Source organism: Trichosurus vulpecula, chromosome 9, assembly GCF_011100635.1.
Source record: "Trichosurus vulpecula isolate mTriVul1 chromosome 9, mTriVul1.pri, whole genome shotgun sequence".
Classification (NCBI taxonomy): domain Eukaryota; kingdom Metazoa; phylum Chordata; class Mammalia; order Diprotodontia; family Phalangeridae; genus Trichosurus; species Trichosurus vulpecula.
In genome coordinates this window covers 155,585,724-155,606,562 of record NC_050581.1, presented here as the reverse complement: position 1 = coordinate 155,606,562, position 20,839 = coordinate 155,585,724, and the positions used below count along the sequence as shown (strand labels likewise).

Genomic DNA, 20,839 nt, shown 5'->3' with positions numbered 1-20,839 from the left:
GACATAAGACAGCACAGCAGGGCAGAGGTGGCTGGCTACCACCTGTATGGCCATGGGCAATGCCCTAGATGTTAGTTTGCTCATTTGCAAAATGGCAGGGTTGTACAGACTGGTTCCTGAGGTCCTTTCCAGTCCTAGACCTATGATTCTTTGTCTATTCATTCACTTATCAGCTCAAAAATTCAATTCGATTCAATGAATATTAAATGTCTGCTCCTAAGTAAAGCACTATGCTAGGTGATGGAGATACGAAAACAGAATCCATCAGTCCCTCCTCTCAAAGAGCTTACACTCTTCTGGGGAAATGCAACATTTAGACAGATAAATGAGTGCAAATGTGAGAGGCAGTGTGACACATGGCAGAAAGCCCTGGACGGTAGAAGGAGCACTAGATTAGGAAGCAGGCTGGCAGGTTGCACCTAGGTTCTAATTCTTTCTCTTGGTATTAGAAAGAACATCTAACAGTTTGGAAGTGGGAAGAGATCTCAGCAGTCGCATAGTGCAAGTCATAAATAAAGGGAAGTCACACTATAACACACTCACCAAGTACTAATGCAGCCTCTGCTTGAAGATTTCCAAACAGAGGAATTCCACCCCACACCCCATCTCTTGAGGAAGCCCAATCTACTTTGGGATGGCTGGAGTTGTTAAGAGGTTTCAGTTTTTGTTTCCTCTCCAAGCCAACATCAAGCCTAAATTTTCCTCTTCACAAATTCCACTGGTTGCTCCTGGTTCTGCCTTCTTATTGGGCCAAACAGAATTAATTAATTAATTTTAATTCTTCTTCCATATGACAAACTTTCAGATACTTGAAGGCAGTTCACCCCACCTCACTCCAAGTCCTCTCATCTCCATGTTAAACATGCCTAGTTCTTCTAATGATCCCTGTATGTCATCGACTCAGAGTCCTTCACTATTCTGATTGTCCTTCTCTGAATGTTCTATAGACTTTGTGTAAAGCCCTGCACCTCCTCTTAGGTCTTCTCTTGCCTCCTGTGTAAAATGATGGAGTGGGACTAAAGAATATTGAAGATTCCTCATTTACAAATCCCTAAATCTAAAATCCTGCTCATCTATACCTTTGGGTTTCATAGCTCAAATGCTACATCAACGGTACTTTGGTTGTCATATGAAAACTCAGGCATGTATGCCCTAGCTGTGTACCACCATGTAAAAACTCAATGGCCACTTGCTGGGTACGTTGTAGAAAAGATTCTCGTCCAGGTACAAGTTGGCCTAGATGGCAGCTGAGGTCACTTCTGAATCTGAGAGCTTTTGATTCAGGAACCTGTTGCTTCCTTCTAAATGGGCTTTTCTTGCATGGAAGAGAAAATACATATCTGGGAGCAGAGAAAGGTTCCTATCCCTTCTCTACCCAAGAAGGTTGGGTTCAGAACAAGAAAAAAAGATAAAACTATTTCTGCCCTCATACTGAGATGGCTTGATCCTAGTGAGAGAATACCGAAAGAATGGAAAGGCAAAGGAATTTTTGGCAAAGATTTCAGAAATGCTACAAAAATAAAATACAAGATATTCCTCCAACAGACTGAACTGTGATTTTTGAGCATTTCTTCAAAACCAACAAAGATCAAGAAAGTTGAGAAAAGCATACCTGTGGGTAGGAGAAGTCAAGGATAGCTTTACAGATGTAATTTAGTCAATAATTTTTAAAAGGCATGTTTCACTTTGGAAACATCCTACACAATTATTTCTAAGATTCCAAATGTACTTAACATGCCCTCCCTTTTTCCAGGTGTTTAAATGGCATCTTCCCCAAGCAGAAGTTTCTATCTTTTATTTCATTCCTCTTATCTGTACCTTACCTCTCCACAAGCTGGTTTTTTGAAAGCGTTTGGTTTGATTTCTGTTTCTTGGGTCATAAATGCCAGCATGCCTTGGGGTACCAACAGCAGAGTTAAAAACAGATGATCCTCAAAGTGATATTGTCATAGGACACTAAAGATGGAAAGGATTTTAGAAATTATCTTGTCTAACTCTCTCATTTTACATGTGAGGAAACTGAGACTTAAAGAGTTTGATTAAGTTACTCAGTCTCATACAACTGGCTATTGGCAGAGCTGGGGTTAGAACCCAGGTGTCTGGACTCCCAGTCTAATGTTCTTTCCACTACAGCATTCCTAACGAGCATGATATTCTAAATTTGTACTTCCAGGTTTCTTTTCCACTTTAGAGTAAACTGTGGTTCATTCATTTCTTTGTGTCTGCTGAAAGCATTACTGATGACTGATGGTCTGAGTATGTTGAGCATCATGACTCAGCAGTTAAGTCTGCAGATCCACGGATCACCCATTTTCCCTCGGTAAATCATCAAATGGCCCTCCTGCATCTGGGACTGCATTTTTGGTTCCTCTTTAAAGTGACCTTTAGGGCACATCTGAATTCATTCATTACTTAAGGGTTCTGGCTGAATTGTCCTAAAGTTACCCAGTAGTCTCCCTGTTAATGGCATAAATATTAACAGTTCAACTTTAATATGCACTCTTAAGGCTGAAGTGAAATTGATGTATTCTTCAACTTAACACATGAAAGAGATCTCAATGGATTTCCTTTTGGCTTTAAAGAAGAATACCAGACTATGGATCAGAAGACCTGGGTGGTACCTTGTGATCAGCCCCTTACCCACTGCTTAAAGACAAATCAATTGCCCTCCCTGGGACTCAGTTTCCTCTCCAAAATGAGGGAGTTGGATTATATTCTCTCTACAGATTTAAGTCTAGCTTTCTAAGTTCTCAAAGTATTACTCCTGACCCACCATCCACAGGACAAAACAGCATTTGTTTTCCCTTTATGAGAATAGGTTTACGTGAATCCAATCACATTCTCTCACCCAAATTCGTATGTGGTTGAGGTACGTGGTATGTGGATCACAGAAAATGTGATCCCATGACCTGAGCCTCATTCACAACAAATTCTAACCTACCCAACCAAATGTCAGGAGCCATGCCCCAACTAGTCTTGAGCACATAATATTCCCACTTCCTAGTGCTAACATCACCCTCAAACAAAAAAACCACCTTATTAGCCATCAACAATGGAACTGGCATTTTCAAAGTACCTCCTCTGAGTGAGGTGCTTTGGGGGATGGAATGAGACACCAGACCTGGTTCTTCAAGGAACTGATGCCCTAGCAGGGAGATAACATCTACATAAATAACAATACTACTGAATGTGGAACAGGACTGCAAAAAAAAAAAAAACTCAAGGAGAGCTCTGGGAGGAAAAAAAAATAAATCATTATCCTTGAAGAGTGCTTGAGCATTGACAGTAGCAGGTAATATCATAGGAGGGACACAGTATGTCATGGCAGAAAAAACATTGAGCTTAGAGTTAAGAAAAAAAAACATTCAAATCCTGCCTCAGACATGTCTTAGCATAGTGACTGGGGACAAATAAAATATAAAGTAAAACTGCTTCTCAGATCCTTAATGTCCTTATCTGTAAAATGGGAATGATAACATTGTACTATCTATATCATATTTTTGTTGTAAAGAAAATGCTTTGCAAACTTTAAAGCATTATATAAATATGAATTATAAATAGGACACACATCTGACTTGGCCCGAAATTGACCCAGTCTGCTTGAAAAAAAACTTCTAGCAGCTAAACTGCTCCCCATCACCCAATGTACTCCCATACATCCTCCCATCTCTCTGCTTGTAGTGCTCCTGCAAGGTCCACTCTCTACCACTGACCTTGATTATGACTTTCTGAAACCTTACCCTTTATCCATATGGACCCACAGGTAGTGGAGCCATAAGCCAATGTGAATACCAACTCTACCACTCACTGTCTGAGTAGCCTCAGGAAAGACACTTACCCACTATGGGCTTCAGTCTCCTCATATGAAAAATGAGGTTAATGTGGATGGCCTCCAAGTTCCCTTCCAGTTCTGGATTTATAATTTATAGTCAGAGCCACCAAGGTCACTGATAGGCTAGATCACTTGTCAATGGTCACATAGTCAGTATGTGCCAAAGGTAAGGATTGAACTCAGAGCCCCCTAGCTCCAGGGCCAGCCCTCTGCCCACTAACCCCAGACTGCCTCCATAAACATCGTCTAGACCAAAGTCATTGCTGAACTCAGCTCTGCTTTTGTATGTTATGGGAAAATCCTGAGCCAAACCAAGGTCAGGATAACATAAAATTAGGATGAATTAAAAGTCAAAAGAAAAAAACAACCCCAGATCTGATAACACATTCCTTGCCTTGCCTTATGTTTGGACTCTGAATAGCACAGGACAGATATAGTAACACATGTCAGAACCTCCAGGTGCAGCATTCTAAAGGGCCACAGGCAAGACATGTTCCTCTTACTGCGCTATTTCAACAATCCAGTCCCTAGCTTGTCCCAGGGAGCATGATCCTCTCTCTTCCCTTGCTTTCCTACCCTTCTCCTTTTCCTCTTCCTCCCCTTCCCTTCTCTTGCCTACCCTTTCCATCTCTTCCCTCCCTTTCCTTCACCCTCCCTCCTCTTTCTTCCTCTTTTCTTTTTTCTTTCCCTTCCCTCTCCTCTCCTCCCTTCTCATTCTCTCTTTTCTAGTCCCTTTCCCTCTATTCCCTTCTCCTTATCTCCTCTTCCTTTTCCTCTTTTTCTCTCTGCTTCCTTCCCTTTCTCTCTTTTTCTCTCCCTTTCCTCTCCTCTTCTCCCTTCCCCTTCCCTCTCCTCTCCTCCCTTGCCCTCTTTTCCCCTCTCCTTCCTTCTCCTCCTCTCCCCTTCTCTTTCCTCTCTTCTCCTTCTCTCTCCTTCCATCCCTTTTTCTCCCCTTTAAACATTGTTCACACAACACTTTATAACATCCTCCCTATAAGGTAAGTTAAGCCAAGGTTTTATTTTACAAATAAGGAATCAGACATATAGGCTTACAGAGCCCATGAGAACCTAGGCTACGCAGCTCCTCATCATTTTCCAAAGGGCAATGTGGTCCCGACTTGAAATTCTTGGTATAAAAGAGTTGCTGGGCCACGACTCAGAGTCAGGATCTGAGTTAGTTCCAGGGACGTCCTGAAGCCAGTCATTTTCAATGTGAGAATTTATACCTCATATATTGACAAATGCTACAAATTGGGGCTTGATATATTGTCCTGTTGATTATAGAGACTTAAGAGATGGTGAAAATTAATAATTCATACTAAACTTTAAAGTGTATCGTAGGCTCATTTTTCCACCCAAGAAGATGGTAGTTAAACATTTACCATCCCACCACTGAAAGGCTACTAGGAAGCCAATACATGATGCCTTTAGCTGTGGAAATCAGGAGCCAGTTAGGAAAACCCAAAGGCTTGCAGTCTCAAAACAATGTGGGTCCTAAAATCATTTTGTCGAGGAAGAAACAGGCCCACAGACATTGAGTGACTTTCCTGAGGTCCATACAAATATTAAATGGCAGAGCTTGGATTTGAAGCCAGGACTTCTAACTCCAGATCCAGCTCTCTTTTCATCTCCCCACAGTACTTCTAAGTTATCAGAATATAATTAATATTGGTCCATGAAACCCAAACTTAACCAAAACAAAAACACCTCTCCCAGTCTAACCTGAATCCAAGCTGTGTTGGCAAGTTTTATTTTTGTGACTTGATGGACAGGTTTCCCTTTCTTCTGAGTTCTCTGCTCTCCCACCATTCTGGCTTCCAATCTCAAAAAGTGGCCAAAAGCTTCAGAAAAGGAAGAAATCACTGGAGGCAGGGGCAGTTTGAGCAGCCTTCATGAAGAAGGTGGTACTTTAACAGAGACTTGAAAACTAAGTGAACTTTGGCTCCACGACCATGAACAAGGGATAGCCCATTCCCTAAAATAAGGAGTCATACTTATATAATGCCTGAGGATTTAAAAGGAGCTTTTGAATTAATGCTCCACACTACAGATGAGGAAAATGGAGCTCAGAGAAATAAAGCATAGTGTCCAAGGTCACAGAGCCAGTAAGTGTTCAGTATTAGGATTTGAACCCTGCTCTTCGTGATTGGAGGATCAGCACTGTTTCTATAATGCCTCTTTTCAAACCAGCCCCAAAGGGTGGGTCATATCCCTTGACAGCAAAAGAACAAAGACTTTCCCAAGGTCACTTAAAATCCTCAAAGGCTAAATTTCTTCTTTGGTTATATTAAGGCAAGCTCTTGACCTTGATCTTGAACACTGAATGGAAATTAGGAAAATGGAAGCTTGTAAAGGGTGCTGTTTTGCACTTAGGAGCCAGAAGACTGGAGTTTGGGTACTATTTCTCCCACTTGTTACCTGTATCACTTTGGACAAGTCAAAATGACTCCCCCTCCCTGGGCCTCAGTTTCCCCATCTGCAAAATGAGAGGGGCAGACCAGCCGATCCCCAAGATGCCTTTCAGATCTCCCACTGTATGGTCCTGTTAGTGCTATTTCAAGAGCTGGATGCTCTCCAAAGTTAGATTGCCTGCATTGAGAGCAGCCAACAATATTCAGGGACAAATGGCAGTCATCAAATCCAAAAGCTCCCCCAGCCACCTCCATTCTGTTAATTTACTTCATCTAGAAAACAGCAAAGTCTCAGCAGAATTTTGGCAGTAGAAATGCAATTTAATTCAATAAGCATTTATTAAACACCTCCTCTGTGCCAGGCACAGTGCTAAGCACTGGGCATAGATCTAAAGACAAGAATGAAACAGTCTCTGCCCTCAAGAAGTATCTATTCTACTGGGATGGAGTGGCAGAGAGCAGGTCAGTACACAGAAAAGCAAAGACAAAATCCATGTGAAATCAATTCAAAGGAACTGGTGGGGAGAGACAGTATTAACAACTGAGAGATTTGGGAAAGGCTTCTTTCAGGAGGCAGCATTTGAGTTTAGGATGGAGGTGAGCTAAGGGTTCTAAGCAGAGGGGAGGAGGGGGGATTTTCTAGGCATGGGGGGAGGGGTAGCCTAGCAAAGGCACAAAGAGGCCGGAGAGGAAGAAGGAAAGAGCACATATGAGCCAGCTGGGCTTGAGTGTAGGGTATATATTGGGAAGTCACAGGAACAGATCTAAAATGACAGATTAGAGACATTGCGAAGGGCTTTAAATACTAAACATAGATGTTTGTATTCTATCCTAGAGGAAACAGGGAGTCACTAATCCTTCTGGAGGAGGGTAGTGACATACTCAGACCAGACGCTTAATATTCTTAATTTTAGGAATATTAATTTGTTAACTTTGTGAAGGATGAATTGGAGAGAAAGGAGAGATTGGAGGTAGGGAAGCCAGGTAGGTGGCAATTACAGTAGTCTAAGGGAGAGGTAATAATAATACCTATCATTTAGATAGTAATTTAAGGTTTGCAAAGTACCTTACCTAGGTTATCTCGCCCTCCCAACAGGCTCATGAGGGAGGGGCTATAAGCACCCCCATTTTACAGATGAAGAAACTGAGGTTAAAAGCAACTTGCCCAGAGTCACCCAGCTAGTGAGTGTCTGAGGCAGGATTTGAATTCAAGTCTTCCTGACTCCAGGCCCAATGCTGTCTTTCAGCTACAACAAAAAGTAATACAACAAAAAGTAACACAACAAAAGTAATAGTTCTATGAGTTATATATCTGTGAGATATATAACTTAAGTAGCACCTCCCAGACTTGGCCAGTGATTGGATATGAGGGCTAAGTGAGAGTAAAGAACCAAAGATTGATGGGGATGAGCCCCATGTCTTTAGATTCCTTTGAAAATTTCAGACTCGTCAGTTTGGAGGAGGCAGCATGGTAGTGGTGTGTTGAGGGTGTCAATGAAGTTCTTTTAACTGGAAGAAACCTCAAAGGCTGTGTAAGCCAACCATCGAGGCCAGGGAGGTTGGCTAAGGCCACACTTCCAGTAAGTTGCAGAACCAGGATTTGAACCCAGGTCCTCTGGGTCCATACCTAGAGCTGTGTACCACATTGATTTCTTGGGCAAGTCATTTCTTTCAAGGCCTCCTTTTTGGACATCTCTAGTATGAGGAGATTGGGCAGGATGACCTCTGAGGTCCTTTCCATCTGTAAAGATAACTACAAGAGACTTATGTCTCCACATTTTCCATTCATTTCTGAGAAATAAGATTCCTGAATTGCCTTTTACTATGATCTTACTTATTTTTTTGCAAACCATTCTTGGTTCTAATGACTAGGCAGAGCTATCTCTGAAAGACAAGGTAATTCACATGGAAGATTTTAACATTGATCCAATCTTTTCAACTAACCTTTGAAAAAGCCCCAGGCTAATGGAGTCCAGTTTCACAATCTGCTCTCCTGGAGTTTCAGGACAGCTCCAGGCAATTGACACTCTGTGGTAAATCTATCTCCTCATCAAACCACACGCAGTTGGTCATTGGATGGCTTTCTACTTAATCCCTAGGCAGCCCTGCAAATGCTAATCACGTACGAGCACATCTGTGGCAGCTGTAAACTGTGGTCTTTACAATACAATGGCAAAAGGCCAACTAGCCAGCCATGCTTGAAGTTACAATAAGAAAACGGGTCTCCTGGGAAGGAAACTCCCTTCTCTTCCAGGCTTTTGGCCAGAAATGAGTTAACTCATTGGTTCCCCTGACTAAAATGTAATTTAAAAACAACAAGAATTCCACAAGGCACCATGAATCCCATGAAAAACAAATAACTATCTGTCCAATAGATATTATAGGAAATAGGTCATTTTCCTTAAGCTGATATCAAAGTAGTATGTATTCTGTTGTTCAGTTGTTATGTCTGACTCTTTGTGACCCCCTTTGGGGTTTTCTCAGCAAAGATGCTAGAGTGGCTTGCTGTTTCCTTCTCCAGCTCATTTTACAGTTGGAGAACTAAGGTAAACAGAGTAGAGTGACTTGCCCAGGGTCATAGAGCTATTAAGTGTCTGAAGTCAGATTTGAACTTAGGAAGAAGAGTCTTTCTGATTCCCAGCTGAGTGTTCCATGCACTACCACCACCTAGTTGCCCAGTATGTATCCCAGTAGCTGATATTTAATAACCTCAGAGTAGAGGCTAGCTAACTAGTTAGTGACACAAGATCTGGACAAATGACTGGGCACAGTTGATAACTACTCCTTATGTTTAGCAGTGAACAGATGACAAAGACAATAGGAACTTCTTCAGATGCTCAGGAACTCTTACTTTTCCCCCCTTTTGCAAATTAACTAACTTCAAAATAGATCAAACAATCATAATCAAAACAAAAGCACCCTAAGAAAGGTCTGGGACCCATGGTGTTTAAGTTGTAAACTCCTGCAGGGAAGGAACCAGGCTAATCTGAACTGGTTTTGCATGATGCCCAGTCTTATAGGCAATATCCAGGTCCAAATATCTTGGAAGGAATCCTATGGAGATAGGTCATATAACCTAAGCTTTTACTAGAGTCTCATATCAGAGAAGACTTTGCCTTTTGACTTCATAGCATCATTGATTTTAGAGGCATAAAGAGACCTGAGAAGTCATCTAATCCAATAATTTTACTGAAGAGGGAACTAAGGTTCAGGAACATTGTGTCTCATGTCACACGAGTAGTGAGTAGTACATCCAGAATTCCAACCCAGGTTTTCTAATTCAAGATCCAATGCTCCTTGCATCATTCCACAGAGCTGACAAACAATCCCTTTTGTAATCATAGGAAACTGAATGCTGTTCACTTAGCTCTGGGATGGAATAGAAGCGGCGATTTCAAATTTCTCTCAAATAGAGGCTCTGGTAAACCATAGGCAAATCTGAGAGCCTCATCCTCAGGAACTCTCCATGTGGCAATTCCTCCACCAATGCAGATCCCAGCCCATCTTCGACTTCATAGATATAGCCTAGGAAGTTGCCTGAGCCACATAGAGATTAGGTGACTTAACCATGGCTGATAATTCTCTTCTAACCCTAAGAAACTGTATAATGTTGACCTGGCTCTGAGATGGAGTAGAAGTGTTTATTTCTCTTTCTCTTAAAGCATAGCCTTAGTCCCAGGGGATCAGGGTAAGCCATAGCTGAGTGCCTTAACCTCAGGAACTCCCTATGTGTCAATTTCTTCACCAGTGCAGATCCCAGCCCATCTACAACTTCATAGATAAATCCTAGGAAGTTGCCTGAGCCACATAGAGGTTAAGTGACTTAACCATGGCTGATAATTCTCTTCTAACCATAAGAAACTGCATAATGTTGACCTGGCTCTGAGATGGAATAGAAGTGTTTAAAGCATAGCCTTAGTCCCAGCAGATCAGGGTAAGCTAGAGGCAAATCTGAGTGCCTCAGCCTTGGGAGCTCCCTATGTGTCAATTTCTTCACCAATGCAGATCCCAGCTCATCTATGACTTGATGGAGAAGTCCTAGGAAGCTGTCTGAGCCACATAGAGGTTAAATGACTTGATCATAACTATATAAATGTTATTTTTGTTACTGTTGCTATATTATTATTACCATGGCCTCACAATTAGTGAGTGTCAGAGGTAGGATTTGAACCCAAGCCTTCCTAAAAGCAACCTCAATACTATAACTCCTATTGCTATGATACCTCTACAGCAGAAAAAAGAGCATAGAAACTTCACCTCCCTTTAAGATTTCATCTTCTCCCCTGTTCTGGCCCTTAACATGTGTAATAATTATTTTTATACAGTGAGTCAGGAACCAGCCAATTATGTGTAAGATTATCAGACAGTTATCCATTATATTGATTCCCCAAATCAATTTCTGAATTTTATTTGCCTTGAAACATGTTAGTTTTACTCTTCAGGGCATACACATCAATGCTTTTGAGCTCAGTGAACTATGAAATGCTTTTAAATTCCTTAGTGATTTCATTACAATTTTCTAGGAAAAGTAATATAAAATTAGACTGCCATTTTTTAATTAGACATACTACCTGTATATGAAATTAGGTGCTGACTTTCAATTTGGAGGGAAACAAAATTCATATAGCAAAACCAGCAAGACAGAATTAATGTCAATTTCAATTATGCAATTGTGTAGGGAGATAAATAGCCCTGCCACATGTTGCCCTCCTCAGACCACATCTAAAGTATGGGCTAAGTTCTAGGTACAAGGGAGAGCATTTAGAATAAGGCAGAGTGGATAACGAAGAAGCTTAAGTCCATGTCAGATAAAGAGTCATTGAAGGAACTTGGAACATTTTAGACTAGAGCAAAGAAGACTGGGGGCGGGGAGGGGGCAATAGGGAAGGGAAGAAGAGGAAGGGAGGGATAATAAGTATCTTTAAATATTTGAAGGTCAGTCATGGGGCAGAAAAATTAGGTTTGCTCTGCCTCTAACCCCAAAGGTCAAAATTAAGTAGGATGGATGGAAGAGACAAGGAGGCATATTTAAAATTTATGGTAGGAAAAACTTCCAAACAGAACTATTCAGGTGCAGAATGAGTTACCCATTGGGAGGGGTAGGTTTCCTGTCATTGGAAGTCTTCAAGAAAATAGGGAATGAAAGCTTGTTGGGTATATTGACTGTACCTAGGCTGCCTACAGTATATGCATTCATGGACTAACTCAATAGACTTCCCATTGGACTGCCTGTCATATCTTCAACAATATGAATTCTTCATCCACTTGGTTTTTCCTGTGTGAGCCTAGGCCAGTCTCTTGATTGACTATTGCTCTCACACAGGAGGCCTTAAAGTATTTCAATGTGGATGAGATAATCGCTAAGGTTCCTTCAAGCTTACATTCTACTAGATGGACACAGCAGTAAAGAAGTGAGGAAAACTTGAAGTCAGAGAAAGCTCTAACAACTTGTAGAATAAGGAAAGACTAACAAATGCTCTTCATCTGGGGTCTGTGAATTTTTTTATTTTCTGATAATTTTCCTTATAATTTGCTTCTTTTACAATCCCATGTATTTTATTTTATTCATTAAAAAATATTCTAAGAAAGGGTCCATAGACTTCATTAGCCTGCTAAAGGGATCCAAAAAATGATAAGTATTTCTACAAAGGAGGTGGAATAAGAGCTGAGCCTTGAGTGTAAGTAAAAGGCAGTAATGAGATAGGCCTGCATCCCAGGTATGGAGGAGAGTCCAACAATGGTAGGAGAGAGAGAGGTGAATTGGCAAGTTGGGAAGAATAATCACACCTACATTTAGACTTTGGGCCCAGTTCTTTGACATTGGGGCCACCTTTGGAACGTGACATCTAACTGCTTTAGCCTTAAATGATGCCAATTCTCAGAGCATCATTAAGTAAAGTTATTTCCAAGGTTGCATCTCTCATAGACTCTTGAATGATCTTATCAGGGGATATGAGTTACCCTTTTGGAGGAAAAACAATATTTTGCTCTATGAAATATTGTTAATTTTAATAATAAGCAAACCCTAGAAATAGCAGTATCTTATATTCTCTGCACCAGGGGTTCTTTATCTTGTTCTATAATGGACTGCTTTAGTAGTCTGGGGAAGCCTATGGATCCTTTCTCAGAAAAACATTTCAGTCACATAAATAAAATACATAACACTATAAAGGGAATCAACTATATTGAAATATTGTTATGAATCTGTAAAAAAAAAGGTTACGAACCTCAGAATAAGAACCTGGGCTCTCCATCTTCCAGATGGTTATAAGATTATGAAAATGTGGTCTGCTAGCTTAGCTAGAACACAGATTATGTGAGGTGGAGTACTATGAGAAAAGAGTGGGCACATAGATTGGAGCTAGGTTGTAGAGGGCTTTAAATATCATGATCAGTAACTACTGAATTTTCTCAGAGTTGGAACTGGCCTCATAGTTTAGTACAACCCATATCTGAAAAATATTTCTTTCTGCCTCATAATTAGCATGTAGTCATTCAGCCTTTGCTTGACGATTTCCATGAGAGGAATCCATGACTTCTCAAGGCATACCATTCTACTTTGGGGTAGTTCTGATTATTAGGAAGTTTGTCCTTATATCAAACCTAAATTTGCCTCTTTGAATTTCCACCCTCTGCTCTTAGCTCTTCTCTCTGAACAGAACAAATTTAAAGCCATCTTCTGCAGGGCAGCTCTTAGGAATATGTAAAGACAGCTATCATGATCCCACTAAGCATTCTCTAGGCCAAACACCCCATATCCTTCAACAAATCCCCACATGGCACAAATTTGAGTATCTTCACCATCCTGGATTAGTTTCCTAAAACTAATGATGTCCAGATCTGAACTTAACATTCTTGATATAATCTGAGAAGGGCTGGGGAATTTATTCAGTAGGTACTAGGGAGCCACTTTAGGTTTTAATATAGAGGAGCTACATCATCATTGTCCTGTATGAAGAAGATGACTTTGGTAACATATGGATAATGTCTTAGAAAAGGGCTAAGCTGGAGATAAGGAAACAGGAGAATCTTACCATATAATTACTGCATATATATGTGTATTTATATGTATATATGTGTATATGTTGTATATACATGTATCATATATGTTCTATCCTCCTCTCTTTTGCCTTCTTTCCTCTCATCCCCTCTAGATTTTAAATTCTAAGAGATCAGGACCAAATCTAAATAACATTTGTATCTCATCTATCAGAATGTTTTGCACATAGTAAATATTTAAGAAATAGGAGGAAAAATTAATCAATGAAGTTTGGACTAGATTGGCTTTTGAAGGTTGACTAAGATTTGGTAAGTCTAGCAGAAGAATAAAATAGAGAAAACAACATAAATCAAGGTAAAATGGAAATAGTCATGGAATGGTTTTTGCCAGAGAGGAACGCTGATGGACAGTAATGTGACTGGCCTGACAATACCTATCGTTGTGGGAGTGGAAGCAGGTTTTCATTACTTCTCATTTTAGAATGAAAAGCTTTGTAAATTGCTAGTTGACCAGTCTGAGAACAACCCACCATTTCTAGTGGATAAGTGATAAAAAATGATTTTTTATTAGCACCTGCTGTTTCTATTGAACAGGGTGAGATAGTCCAAGGGATAATAATACCAATTACTCTTTGCAAGGAGATAGGTTGGCTTTTAGTGCTTATTTGCAATGCTCAATTAAAGATTCTTCTGGGCTCTAGCCATGTTCTGTTTCTTCATTGGCAGGCTATCCACTATATGGAATTGATTCCAAAAGAAATGCAGCCAGTCACAGGGACTGAAGGAGCCTTCCACCGCCGGCGACAACTGATGAGACAGCTGCCCATTTATGATCAGGACCCTTCTCGATGTCGCAGCCTTTTGGAAAATGAAGTGAAATTGATGGAAGATTTTGTCAAGAAATACAAAAGTGATGCCCTTGGAGTGGGAGAAGTAGCCCTCCCAGGACAAGGTGGCCTACCCAAAGATGAGGGAAAGCAACAGGAAAAATCCGAAGGGGCGGGAAGCACACCACCCACCACAAATGGAAGCGTTGGTGACTCAACAAAGGAAGTGGAATATGTAAGTATTTTGCATATTGTGCACTTCATTTGGGGTTTCTAAATTTCCTTCTTCTCACCTTACGGGCTTGGCTAGGCTGGATTCAACCTAACTCAACAAGCACTTAATTAAGAATCTGCTTTGTGCCCAGCAAAGTACTAAGCATTGGTGATACAAAGACAAAATGAAAGTCTTTGTCCTCAAAGAGCTTATATTCTACTGGGATGTACCCAGATAGGTAAATTATATTCAAATAAAATACAAAGTAATTTGAGAGAGTAGCATTAACATTTGGGGAAATCAGGGAAAGCTTCTTGAAAGATGGGGTAATTGAGCTGAGTCCTGAAGAAAGCCAGGGCTTCTAAGAGTAGAGGTAAAGAGGGAGAATATTCTAGGCATGGGCTATAGCCAGGGCAAAGACCAAAAGGTCGGAGATGGATGGTTCCTTCTAACTCTGTCAATCTGTAAAGTAGCTGAGGTTGACTTTTGCATTGAGGTGGTCTTGTTATCTTGAATTTCCCCAAGGGCTTTAAGGATGATGGTGTCTGTCAGTAACTATTTTAAGGACACATAGCAAAATCTAGGAACCATTAGCAGTTCTATGTAGGCTAGCCCATAGGCTCCCAAAGTGAGCCATACCACCCCCTGGAGGTACTAGAACAATCCAGGGGGGCAGTAGTAGCCTCTGGTACAATTGGGGGGTGTAGAATAAAATAAGGGGGCGGTGGAAGCATAAGGAAAGAAGAGAAAATAAGAAAAATTTGAAAAACCATTTGTACATGTTTCATCTGTTGTGTAACATAGTTAAAGTCATGGTGATTACGTTATTTCCCAAATAAATACACACAATGCAAGTTATAACCCATCAGCGCTCAAGTCCACCAACAGTTCTTAACAAGCAAGCGTTGACAGATGTCATGCATTGTCAGGAAGTCCAGCATGCACTGGCAGGAATGTGTATGTGTAATGGACTTGTTTACAGTATGATACTATACAGTTACATGATGAAATATTGCATCATCAAAATTTCAATGCAGGAAAAAAAACCCACACATTCACACATTCACAGTACATTATTAACTCTAAGATGTATCTTTTAAAAAATTATATTTTTTTTCAAATGACGCAAATAAAAAAATGTTAAAAGGTTAAAGAAGGTAGATCCCTGGGGAGGCATTTTTTTAAAAGGGGGCAGTAGGCCAAATTAAGTTTGGGAATCTCTGGGCTAGCCCAGTATTTTGCCTAATATTCAACTTTCTCTATTTCTTCAGCAATTATAGACTTTAGACTATTTCTCTTTTTTCATCAGAAATTATTTGTTTTGTAGTTTTTACAAAGCATTTTATATGACTCATTTTAATCGAGCCTCACAACAACCCAGTGAAATGTGCCTTACTATATTTGGTCCATTCCTGGGCTTCTATTTGTGGAGGAAATTTCTAAGGAGGAAACCGTTTTGTACTACATAGTGAGAGAAATTATTGTTTTACTATTATATTAATAGCCAATTATTAAATTGCGATCCAGGCTTTACTCCTCAATTTCCTCATTAAGGCCCAGCTCTTGTTAAAGTCAGTCTCTGAAGTACGTGACTGATGGAGAAAAGTACCTTTAGCTGTCAAGGAACAAGCTCTTCAATCCTGGGAAGGACCCCACCCAACTAGGAGACCTAATTTCTGTTTAGAGTATAAACAGAGTTCAGTCTGGACAAGTTCACACCATGAGGAAAGGAGCCTCCATTAGAGTTTAGGGGACCCAGTTCCTGAAGGAGAAAACCAACCAGATAGGACTGGATGAAAATGGACTCCCCTGTCCAGATTGCTAGAGGCTGCTGAGTTTCATTGTTAAGCCATGTTTTTTAGCAGGAAGGGCTGAAGACTTCTAGCCCACTTCTTCATTAAATGTCTACCAATCAGGGTTGATTTTCACTTGTCAGGGGCATTCCCTTTTACAAAGCTACTTAAAGCTTCCGGGGTCTCTTGGGCATTTTGATTACCTAGAGAAACCACTGACCATCAATTTATTGATTGGCAACCAGACTAATTAAAAAATTGACCCAGAAACTCTGTCTCTCCAGGCTTTTCATTCATTTCCATAGTCTTATAGACTTTCCTATGGAGATCACAAATGCCTTGCCTAAGGCTCTCCAGCTAGCATATGTCAGAGGTGGTACTTGAACCCAGATCTTTGTGACTTGAAAGAAGCTCTCTATCACTAGTCCACGCTACCTCTCTCATGAATTGTCATTCCCATTCTTGTGGGAAACAAAGGCTGAGAAGTTGTATGATTGATAGGGTTATAAAGTAGAGAGGTAGAAGGAGTCTTAGAAATCATATTTTATTGTTGTTCAGTTGTGTCTTGACTTTTCATGACCCCATCTGGGATTTTCTTGACAAAGATACTGGAATGGTTTGCCATTTTCTTCTCTAGCTCATTTTACAGATGGGGAACCTGGGGCAAACAGGGTCAAGTGACTTGCCCAGGATCCCACAGCTAATAAGTGTCTAAGGCCAGATTTGAACCCAGGAAGATGAATCTTCCTGACTCCAGGCCCAGCGCTCTATCCACTGACCCACCTAGCTGCCCACAGTCAACTCAAATAGAAGCTGTACATAAGATTCTCTGTAAGCAGTATATTGACTTAGAAAACTATATAATAAAGTTATTTATGTTCTAATGTATTTTTCTTTATTTTGTTAAGTATTTCCCAATTGAGTTCTAAAAGATTATTATAATAGACATGCCCAAGGCTACTCAGGTTAGGGATAGAGTCAGTATTTGAAACCAGCTTTGCATGTAGGAGCTGTTACCTGAGCTGGAAAGAGCTTAGTTGACCTTTCCCCCTGGTAGGGTGACAATACCTTTTTAAAGTTTGAGGGTGTTATGGTTTGCTCCAGGCAAATGGCAAAGAATTTCCTTTCTGTAACTCCCTGTTTACCCTTCCTGGCTGGGGAACAGAAGCTGGTAGGAGACTCAATATGATGGCCTGGTAAACTGTCTGTTTCTTATTTAGAATTTTCTCTAATATGTTAACATTAGCTTCCTTTGTGTGGATGCAAGTGGGGACTCCCTGCCTCTGCAGTTTGGCCTGGCGACTAGGTGGGGCCATATTTTGTGGATTAAGCTGCTCCCACAAAGAAGCCTTTGTGCTGCCAGCCTTGTTTGCACCTGTTAACTTTCTGCTCTGCACTTAAAACCAAGTTGAGGGGTGGGGGTAGTCTTAGGGTAAATGCTGTGGGTCTGTGTTCAACTAATAAGAGAAGCTAATTTGGCCAGATGTCAGAAAGGCATTTTGGATTGAAGGACTAAGGCTTACAGGAGACATCTAAATCTTGTGGGGAAACCATAATCAGGATGCTGATGCATAAGAACAGAGGGGGAAGAGATCCGGAGGATTTTCCATTGAATTTGTTTGTAGGAACTATCATAGTAAGGCTGGCTTATTTAGATTAGAAAACTGTCCTTTTGGACAGCTACATTGACAGATGTATAGAATGAAGGGATAGATGAGATGCCTGACACATCTTGCCCAATGTATCTGAATTTCAGCAGAGTGTTTTAAAAAGTCATGATGGCCTGTCCTGATCCAGTGAGTTAACAAGCAGAAATGTTCTTTACATTATAGAAATGCTATTATTATTCTATCATTGTTAGCCTTGTAGAGAAGACAGAGAAATGTGGGCTGACTGATCTTGTACGATACAGTGGATAACAGTGAAAGGATAAGGGTTCAGAATTAGAAGACCCAAGTTCAAATTTTACCCCTGATGCTTACTTCCTACCTGTGGGGCTGTGGGCATTTAGTCTCCTCTCTCTGGGCCTCAGTTCCCCTGTCGGTAAAGCCAGGGGGTTGGACTAGATGACCAGTAAGGTCTCTTCTGGGTCTGGTCTTATGATTCCATCTGCTTGAATAATTAGATCCGAGCAGTGTTGATTAGCGGATACTAACTAGGACGTCTCTATTTATGCATCCAGGGTATTCATCTTCATTCATAATTAAAAGAGCTAGCATTTAGATCACACTCTAAGGGTTGCAAAGTACTTTTTATATGCTGATCCTGACAACGAGCCAGTGAGGAAGGTGCCATTATTATCATCATCATTTTACAGAAAAGGAAACTGAGGCAGAGAGAAGTTAAATGTCTAGCCCAGGTCCCACATCTCATTAGCACCTCAGGAAAGATTCCAGCTCTGATTTTCCTGACTCCAGGTACCACATTTGTCCATTGTGCCACCTATCTGCCAAGCAGTTACAGGATCAGAAAAGGCTTCTTGTGGTCATCTTTTCCAAGAGGAGGAACTGAAGAGGAATATTTTCCCTACCTGGTACATTGCTGGCATGGCCTTTAAGAAGTCAGGATCATATCTATTCCCCCAGAGGCATGAAAAAAGACTATACAGGATTTTTTTTTAAATCAAGAAATGTAATTTAATTGATGTAGGGAGTTCTCAATAAGGAAAATCTCTCAACTGTTCTGCAATTCAATCTTGGAGAATTGTGTGGGCAATTGAAAGGCTAAGTGGCTTGCCCAGGGTCACACAGCCAGGATATATCAAAGGCAGGATTTGAACCCAGGTTTCCCTTTATCCATTATTTCACAATATCTTTTTTAATGGAGATCACAGTCCTCAGATATTTAGATATTTAGAGAGTTATCATGTGTGTGGCTGGCACATAGCAGGCACTTAATAAGTATTGATTGATTGATTCTAGTTGGCTGCAGAGGATAAAACAAAGGAAAAATGAGTAAAAGACACAGGGAAGAAAATTTTGGCTCAATGAAAGGAGGGACTTTACAACGATTAGAGCTGTCTGAAAATAGATGGAACCTTTTAACACTGGAGGCATTCACAAACATAATAGGTGGAGGATCATTTGTCAGAGATGCTGTCATCAAGTTCCAGGTACTGAGAAGGTGGTTGGGATAGATGAGTTCTTACTCCATAAAAGCTACAACCAGCTGCAACCAGGTTTTATCTAAAATTGTATCTTCCTCCACCCTTTATACCATGTTAGGTTTATAGTACATGAATAACAAATGTGTGTGGAATTGAATTGAAGTCCCCCCCAGTTCTGGAATTCGATGATTATATTTTTCTAGGTCACTTCTGGTTCTCTTCCCTCCACTCTTGGTCCTGGGTTACTTGAGACAAATGGAAGTTCAACATGCCTTTTAAGGTTGCAGTACCCTCAGCCTCTACTGTCAGGTAGTACATCCTGACATACCATCTGGATCCATCCTGATGCTGGGTTATCAGCCTACTTCAATATAATTTTTCTGGATAGGATGTAGGTTCTTAAGGGTATCCTTTTTCACCTTTGTATTGCCAAGTCTATCTATCGATCAATAAACATTTATTAGACATCTGCTATGTGCCAAATACTGTGCTAAAGACACAAAGACAGAGTGAAATAGTCCCTGGCCTCAAGGTGCAATCCAAGAAGCACACATAGAAAGATGAACACAATAAAGGTATACATAATGTTATTTAGTTGTTTCTGACACCTTTTGGGGTCTTCTTGGCAGAGACACTAGAGTGGTTTGTCATTTCCTTCTCCAGCTCATTTTGCAGGTTAGGAAACTGAGGCAAATAGGTGTTACATGCCCAGGGTCACACAGCTAGTAAGTGTCTGAGGATGGATTTGAAGTCAGGTCTTGTCCTGACTCCTGGCCTGGTTCTCTATCCACTGAGCCATCTAGCAACCCCTGCTACACCCATAATAAATCCAAGTTAATTTATAGAAAGATATAGCAGCTGGAGAATGGGGGCAGGAAGGGCAGTTAAGGAAAGCTCTTATCTCATGCAGGAGGTAACTTTTGAGCAGAACCCTGAAGGAAGCTAAGGATTCTTAGAGGTGAAGGTGAGGTGAGATTGCATTCCCGGTATGAAAGACAGACAGCATTCTACAAAGAAGAGATGAGACAGAAGATGGAATGTGATTTGTGCCTAGCATGGTGTTTGGTATATAGTAAATGCCTAATAAATGTTTACTGACTTGAACTGAATTCTGAGAGCATAGAACAAATGTAAACTATAGCTGCTTTGTGCTCCTCTACAAGAAGAAGAAGAAGAAGAACAAGAAAAAGAAGAAGAAGAAGAAGAAGAAGAAGAAGAAGAAGAAGAAGAAGAAGAAGAAAGAAAGAAAGAAAGAAAGAAAGAAAGAAAGAAAGAAAGAAAGAAAGAAAGAAAGAAAGAAAGAAAGAGAGAAAGAAGAAAGAAGAAAGGAGAAAGAAGAAAATATTCCTATATTGTAAGGTCAATTAGAAGAAAGAAATAATTATTCCCAAAAGACTTTCCCATGGGCTCCTTCACCTGTGTGGAGTTCCTGATGTGAGGACTTCTTTTGTTTGGAGCCTGAGGATAAGGCCAATCCATTTTCCAAAGGCAACAGCATCCTCGCTGAGTTGTCTTCTTTTCCTGAACCAGTGAAATGCTCACATTTTAGCCACCTTCCCTGATCTGACTGCAGCCTATCCTACCCCTCCATCTTCTGATGTCCAAGTGACCACTTTGTATTATAAGACAGCCAAAAACTGGCTTAGCAGTACATGCC

General features: G+C 40.6%; 1 protein-coding gene across 1 annotated transcript in view; it reads left to right on the top strand.

Moving 5' to 3' along the window:
• The window catches only part of LMCD1 (LIM and cysteine rich domains 1), a 79,844-nt gene that overhangs the window by 46,240 nt on the left and 12,765 nt on the right, over window positions 1-20,839 (top strand). Inside the window, exon 4 of the mRNA XM_036739468.1 lies at window positions 13,969-14,304. Within this exon, the coding sequence (XP_036595363.1) occupies window positions 13,969-14,304 (336 nt within the window). The remainder of the gene's footprint in view (window positions 1-13,968; window positions 14,305-20,839) is intronic.